Source organism: Anabrus simplex, chromosome 11, assembly GCF_040414725.1.
Source record: "Anabrus simplex isolate iqAnaSimp1 chromosome 11, ASM4041472v1, whole genome shotgun sequence".
NCBI classification, from domain to species: domain Eukaryota; kingdom Metazoa; phylum Arthropoda; class Insecta; order Orthoptera; family Tettigoniidae; genus Anabrus; species Anabrus simplex.
In genome coordinates this window covers 132163745-132171394 of record NC_090275.1, presented here as the reverse complement: position 1 = coordinate 132171394, position 7650 = coordinate 132163745, and the positions used below count along the sequence as shown (strand labels likewise).

Here is a 7650-nt window from a genome sequence, read left to right as displayed (position 1 = left end):
TCATCTTCCTTCCCCAACTTCCTGTGCTTGTGGCTTGTCTGATACTGACAGTAATCACCTTCTGTTACAATGTCCTGCTTTTGATGTTCCCTGCCAGGGCTTCCTATCCTCTTTGCTTAACATGGGCATCCCCTTCCCCACAAGTATTTCGTGTTTATTATCCTCTCTAACTCCTACTCTTGTGAACAGCATAAATCAGTTTCTTGATGATGCACATATTATATTGTAGGCCTAATCCTCTGACAGTTTTTTTATGCTCTCTCTTCCATTGCAAAATGTTTATCATAATTTTGGTAGGATATACATCTCTTTACCCTCTGTCTATATTTTATCATCGTTTCTTGTGTGACTCCTATGGTATGTTTTTTCTATCAATTACATTTTAAAGTACAATACGAGTGATACATGTGTCAGTGTTTAAGTAATTAATGTTTTCGTGACTGGACGATAACACATGAGTCCATCCACACCTTTCAAGAAGAAGAAGAAGAACAGAACGAGGTGTATTTTCTAAGAGTGATAAGTTAGGTTATGTGTAACCTAATATATGACTTGTTCGTGAAATATAGTCAGAATTAACCAGGATGAATCAGGCAGATGTTTCGAAATTGATTTCTCAACTGAAGATAAAAGTGAACCCTCGCCACAGAAACCTTAAAAACATTGATGGACCTGAAGGGAGACTGCTTAAGTTGCGGAAAACAGTGACAGCGCTTTTTAAGCATGAGAGAATAGAATTAAATTTTAATAGAGGTGATGAAACTAGAGGATACGCAGAATTAGTAAGTCACTCATTTCTTAAATCTTCGTGTGTTTTTATCGAGAACGGGGTAACGTCGTGTCGTAACTGGGCTAAGCGAATAATGCACTCACATTGATGAATACATACTTGCCCAATTGGGTTCTCAGAATTATAGTGCCTCCTTCCAAAAATGTTTGATAATTCATATATGAGTCGATGTACAATTGAATCAGTTATTGGGAAAAGGCCAGATTTTTTAATTTTACAGGTGAAAATTGGAAAAGAAAAAAAAAATGAGTAGGTAACACACAACTGGTATCGAGAAATTAATATTTTCTTCCAGATATACGTACCCATAATGAATATAATGCTTCAGGGTGTAACAATAAGGTACAGCACATGTCGAAGGAAATGGGTCCCTAAATGCTTTATTTCTATGTTAGGATTCATAATCTACGGCTCTACATAGTGGAAAGAACGTACCACTATACCACATAATAGCATAACGTCTGCTACCATACGCAGATATTTTAATCTGACGCCATCTAGCTGTCTGCTAGCCTACTAGATGGGACAGTAAACCGAATTTCTCTTGAGCGTCTATGGCCGAGTTTTAATGAATTTTGTCGGGTAAACATCAAATGTGTCACAACATCATATAACATGGAGTGTTGACTTGACTCTTTTCCGCCCTACTACCTCTTTATGTCATCAATTTTTTTCATGTTTATAGGAATTTAGCCATATAGCATGCTTATGCGGCAATGGCGGAACATGATGTGCAGGTTTCGCCTGTAAGAACTCATCTTAGGTGTGACATGTTGATTCGGTTTCAGGAAATGACATTATCACGTTTGGTTACATTGTATTCAAACTGAACTTAGGTTCAGTACTTAGAAATTTGACTTTGTGTTCTTTTATTATTTTTGTCTGCGACCAGATTGAAAATTCATTCTTTTTTTAATGGTTCGGTAAACAGTCTTTGTAGTCCGAAATTCATTTTGTATTTTTAACTTGTTAGGCCTAGGTATTTCCAGTTTTGAAGTGGGTGTATTGCTTATAATATTCTTGTTGTGTATAAATTCTGTCTTGTCTTTAATAAGTCTTTTTACAACACCAAAATCCTGGTCACCCTCTCACCAAGAAACAGTGAAAAATCTTAAATTTACTGGGCGGTGAGTTGACCGTGCGGTTACAGGCGAGCAGCTTTGAGCTTGCATCCGGAAGATAGTGGGTTCGAACCCCACTGTCGGCAGCCCTGAAGATGGTTTTCCGTGGTTTCCCATTTTCACACCAGGGTATGTACCTTAATTAAGGCCACGGCCGCTTCCTTCCCATTCCTAGCCGTTTCCTATTGTCGCCATAAGACCTATCTGTGTCAGTGAAACGTAAAGCAAATTATAAAAATTAAAAATTCTTCTTAAATTTTCCACATCAACAGACGACAGTTCTTGTGTAACTATCGCCTTTGACTCTTGCTCAATTTATTTTTGTTGACTTTTTTTTTCTAGTTTTTTTGAACTATTAATCAAACACTGAATCTCTTTCTTTCGACATTACACCAGTACCCACAGCAGAACATAACAATAGCTGACAATATTGAGACGAGGAGTCGTAGAAATCGGCTGAGGGGAATTTCACACACGTAGTTTGCGATGCAAGATAGTTCAGAAAAACCATGTGTCCCAAGATATGGCCCTTTTCAGAAAAATTGGCACATTTACCCAGCATAATATAGGATGCATGGAGAAATGGTTCTTTCCCAGTACAATTGCACTTCTATTCAGAGAACACTTTTTTTTCAACTAAATTTATGCTGCAAAATTGGGGTGTGCATTAGAATCGATGGTGGAGTAGGTATGTATCCAAACTCAAAAAATGAATTTTTTTCTGTTTCTTCATGTGCTTTGGATCTTTACGGTTTCCCTGTTACTCATCCGTCCTTACTTCTGCTTCATGCTATTTCATATTTTAATTTACTACCAATGCTTTTGTAGACATCGTTCATAATAAAAGCTTCATTGTGATTTGTGAGTTCGACTTAATTAAGAGATGGAAGTAAAAAAAAAAAAAAAAAAGAACAGAAGGTTTCATATGAAGCGAGCTCTTAACGGTAGTTAATATTTAATTTAGAAAATCATGGAAACAGTTAAGCTGTTGTAGCGGAGAGCAACATTCGCTTGTGTTCCCAATGCAAAATTTGCTTCTAAAACTGCAAGAAATATGCTATTATCCAGTCAACAAGGAGGTCTTTAAATCTGTACAGGAAAGAAGGAAATACAAATCTTGTCATATAAAGTATTGATATATTTTTATTTATCGTATGGCAGAACAACGCAAAGTATGGTACAGAAATATTTAACAAAACAATAAAGAAGAGTGCAATTGATCCACCTTTTTCAGTACAAAGTATGCTACTAATTTAAAATCACAACATTATTTATTTGGTAGCAGTTTTAAAGTCTCGGACGTCATCATCAACCTCGGCTCAATTGCACTCTTCTTTATTGTTTGTTAATTTTCATTCAGTACGGACCAAAGATGAAGCATTTAATATTAAACAGAAATATTTTACAAAAGAAAAGCTGGATCTTGTTGCGAGAAGTAGATTTTACAGATTCTTACATTAGTGCTTCTCAAATTTCAGTGCCTCAGAATGGCTTTACATTACAAATAGTTGATTATTCTAAAGATCAGTATTTCAAAACCAGGACCGTACACAATACACATTTTCAAATATTGGTTCTATCTGCTTATTGCTTGTGTAAAAAAAGTTGCACAGAGTTCTTGATCCCAAATTTACATCTGGTGACTACAACCAGATTGGTTGTGGTACTTCCTTGGAGGGCAGTCCTTCACAATCAAGCACGAGAGTGCTTCTGAAACGCCTGTCCTCAGTCCACTCCTTCCTCTTTACGTTGAATCCCTGAGGTTTCCTGGTAGGATCTGTAACACCTTGCTGGTTAATTGGTGCCGAGTTCCATTCTTCTGCGATATTGAAGTCATCTTGAATGCCTTGCCGTACGGTGTTCGTTGACTTCAGCCAGCTTGATGGAATATCATTCAGAACCTCTTGGATTGGGAGACCTTGCGGATGACTTGTGGTACACAGCCAGGTAATAGGAGTTCATTTCATTGTTCCTGTAATAATTCTCATATTTTGTTAAGATGGACATCCAGCAGTGGCGTGCGGTGGCGCACTGTATTAAAGTGAAAAGTAACTAATTGAGTACCTAACCCACTTTAATAATAATAACATTAAAAATAAATATTTTGAAGTAATCTTCATAAAGTACTGCATGTACAGTAATAAAATAACATTTTAAGACACGACCATGCAGTGCTATGCCACAATTTTAGGATATATCTCTTTAAAAATGTGATCAAAGACTTAAGTTAAGACATAAACTGCCTACTATAAAAATACGGGGCGCGATAAAGCTATTTTCATGTGAATCCATTTTTAACAGCTTTTGCTTAAAAATCTTCCAACTGAGATGATAGCGTGGCCCTTGAACTCACAAAAGGTTTCTCTGGAATATGCTATCTCCAGTAGATATCCAATATATAGATGACATTTCATCACAATATGTTCACCTCTGTCCTGTCTGGCGCAATGTCCGAGCATTTAGTGTGTTGGCCTTCTGAGTGAAGGGACCCGGGTTCGATTCCCGCTGGGCCAGGGAATTTTACCTTCAATGGTAGATCCCCACTGTTCGGCGACTTGTTTGTGACGTCATGAAAATCTTTTCTCCTTTCTACAATTCACACACAGCGCGAAACACTTCCGTCCATCACAGTCACACACAGAATATTCACTAGAAGATGCAGCCCATCCTCTTCGAGTGTCTGCCTTGTAAAAACTGTACCAGCCTATGATAGCCACATTATTTTATTTACATCCATGTGTTTTTTAAAAGTTTAAATCATCTTCTAAACATAAATACAAATGTGAACTCACCTAACGTTAATGAAGTTGGAAGTCCATCCACCTTTCTTTGCCAGCATAGAAGCTGACAGTTCGGTCAAAACTTCCACATTGTCTGATTTTCTCCAACAGTCGAGATTCAATTGATATTACTGCTAGCTCCATCGTGATCCTTGAATAAGATTTTATTCTTTTAAGAGGAGAAAAGGATCGTTCCACTGTCACTGTCTACTTGGGAATTGTGCATATTAATTGCACAAGAAGGGAAGTTTTGGGGGAAACTTGATGACATAGCAGAACTATTTATCAGCTTAGCCAATTCAAAACAGTCCTTATTTTGGTGGAATTCACTGTTGCCATATAGCACTATTAATTCGTTTTTCAGCCGGATGCTGTCAAAATGCTTGTAAATTCATTTACTGTAGTCATGAAATTTGTCTTTGGAAAGAAGGCCTAGAAACTGCAAATTAGAATCGGGTTTGATAATAATGTAATTGTCTTACATCCCACTAACTATTATGGTTTTCGGAGACGCTGAGGTGCCGGAATTTAGTCACGCAGGAGTTCTTTTACGTGCCAGTAAATCTACTGACGCGAGGCTGACGTATTTGAACACCTTCGAATACCAGCAGATTGAGCCAGGTTGTGGTCAGAGGCCAGCGCTTCAACCGTCTGAGCCACTCAGCCCGACAGTTGGGTTTGAAGATGAGAACCAATATTGTCAAAAATTGCAAAGAAGATTCGCCTGAAATTTATATTTCTCCTTTTAGAAGAAGCTCCTACATCGGAAACAGTTTGCTGGTACTTTCTCTGAGATTCGCAATGTGATGAGTTTCAGTGATTTTCTGCCTACAGTACACAATGTCAAATGACTGCTTCTTTTTTGAAGAATGCTGAATAAAACGTCTGTGAAAGCAAAAATGTTGTCAAAGATATTAAGAAAGAAACAGAAATTAAAAAATCTTGTAATGAAGAGAGGGAACTGGATAGTTGTACTTCCTCTTAAAACCACCACCAGAGGGAACTTGATACAGGCACACGTTCTACTTCCTGTGGCAGTGAACACATCGCAGAGTTGAGATTTGTTCCTCGACACTGTATTTACAAGTCAAGTGGGTGAAAATCTTGGAAGCCTACACTTCAAAAACTCATTGAGAAATTTTGCTCGTTGTGGAGATCTCATAAAAAAAGAAGCAAGTCCACCTAAAGTACCTTACTTTCAAGTATCACATTGACATTTTGTGATAAAACCAAGTTTAGAACATAACAGTAAATGAATAAAGCCTCGGGATGAGTTTCTTTTATCAGTGCCTGTTCCCCCCTCCCCCACCGAGCTCAATAGCTGCAAGTAATAATAATAATAATAATAATAGCTGCAGTCGCTTAAGTGCGGCCAGTATTCGGGAGATAGTAGGTTCGAACCCAATTGTCGTCAGCCCTGAAAATGGTTTTCCGTGGTTTCCCATTTTCACACCAGGCTGCACCTTAATTAAGGCCACGGTCGCTTCCTTCCTATTCCTAGCCCTTTCCTGTCCCATCGTCGCCATAAGACCTATCTGTGTCGGTGCGACGTAAAGCAAGTAGCAAAAAAAAAAAAAAAAAAAAAAAAAGGAGTGAGCAACTAATTTGAGATTAATTTTTAATTGTGTTAAGGACTCTTTAATAATCTCGGTTATTACTGGAGCTCTGCAATCAGAGCTTACATCATTGAAACCTATGAATCATTCCCTCACTTCACCCTCATACAAATATCTCATTACAAGAGACATTTGAGCCTTGTTTGAAACATCTGTTGTTTCGTCTACTGATACTGTTACAAAATTTGCTGATTTTAGTTCAATCAGTCTATTTTGAGTTCTGTTGGAAATTCCTTTGTACACTGACTCTGTTTCTAAGTGGTTCGGCAACAGTGGGTCATATTCTGCCGTGTATTTAAGTAATTCTACATAATTGCTGCGATTTATTGATGATTCTTATTCGTCATGACCTCTAAAGGATAACTCTCATTTCCCTAGAAAACAGACAGTATTAATGAGCGTTTCAAAATTTCCCTATTTTGTCTAATCCTTCCATTGTGTTCCGAAATATCATTTTCCAGTTGCGTATCTAATGCAGTTTCTATTCTGAGTTCTCCAAATTTCGCTAGAGATATGGATGCCTCTAAGTATCCCACTGTCGTTTGATGACCTGTTATAGATTTTGAAAGATTGCTGAAATGCGTGAAACCCGTTTTTGTCCGGCTTGTGTTCTTATTGGCTGCAAATAATAAACAATTCCAGCAGAAAACAGCATTTAATTCTGCACTACCAGCAAGCCATTCATGCACCTCATACGAATTTGCGGGAAAATGGCGTGTAAATGTTTTATATTTCTGAATGAAATTGGGGAGTTCCGATGTTGGTCTACCACTTTTTTTCTACGAATGAACGTTTTGAAATTGGTCGGGCTATTAGGTCCTGAACCAGGCATTTATTATTGGGCGTTGATTTACATAACGCACACTCACAAATTCAAAATTTGTACTGTACACTTGAGATGTTCGCTCCGTGGTTGGGTCATGGGGTGCAGCGTATTCAGTGTTGTTCTCGGGTTGTTGCCCATGACGAAAGGAACTAGGACATCTTAGAGACAAGATGATGCTTGAATACAAGGCAATGTAGAACTTGGAGTACATTACCTCTAGCTTCTGGTTGCGGATGAGAGGAAAACTGAGTGCTCAAACACAGCACACAGAAAATTACGAATTTAAGGGGAATTTTGGGCACTGAAGCAGTGCTTCATCCCAATGCACGTCACTGCGTTGCCACACTGAGACACAGTAGGTTGAGAACTGTGATGCGGAGGATTGTTGCATCTGCTTCCCGAGAGGTGGCAGCCAGTTTCTTCATGACGTTTTTGCAAGTTTCTGACTGGTGTTTTCTAAAATTCAGGGATCGGTTCAAGGTAGCCTACTTATGGTTAAAGCTGTGCTTTACCTGCT

The 7650-nt window shown here is 38.2% G+C and overlaps 1 protein-coding gene across 1 annotated transcript in view; it reads left to right on the top strand.

The window, feature by feature from the left end:
• Positions 1–485: 485 nt before the first annotated feature.
• The window catches only part of mRpL17 (mitochondrial ribosomal protein L17), a 71428-nt gene continuing 64263 nt past the window's right edge, over positions 486–7650 (top strand). The window contains exon 1 of the mRNA XM_067155273.1: positions 486–782. Coding sequence (XP_067011374.1) covers positions 585–782 — 198 coding nt within the window. The 5' untranslated portion in view covers positions 486–584. The remainder of the gene's footprint in view (positions 783–7650) is intronic.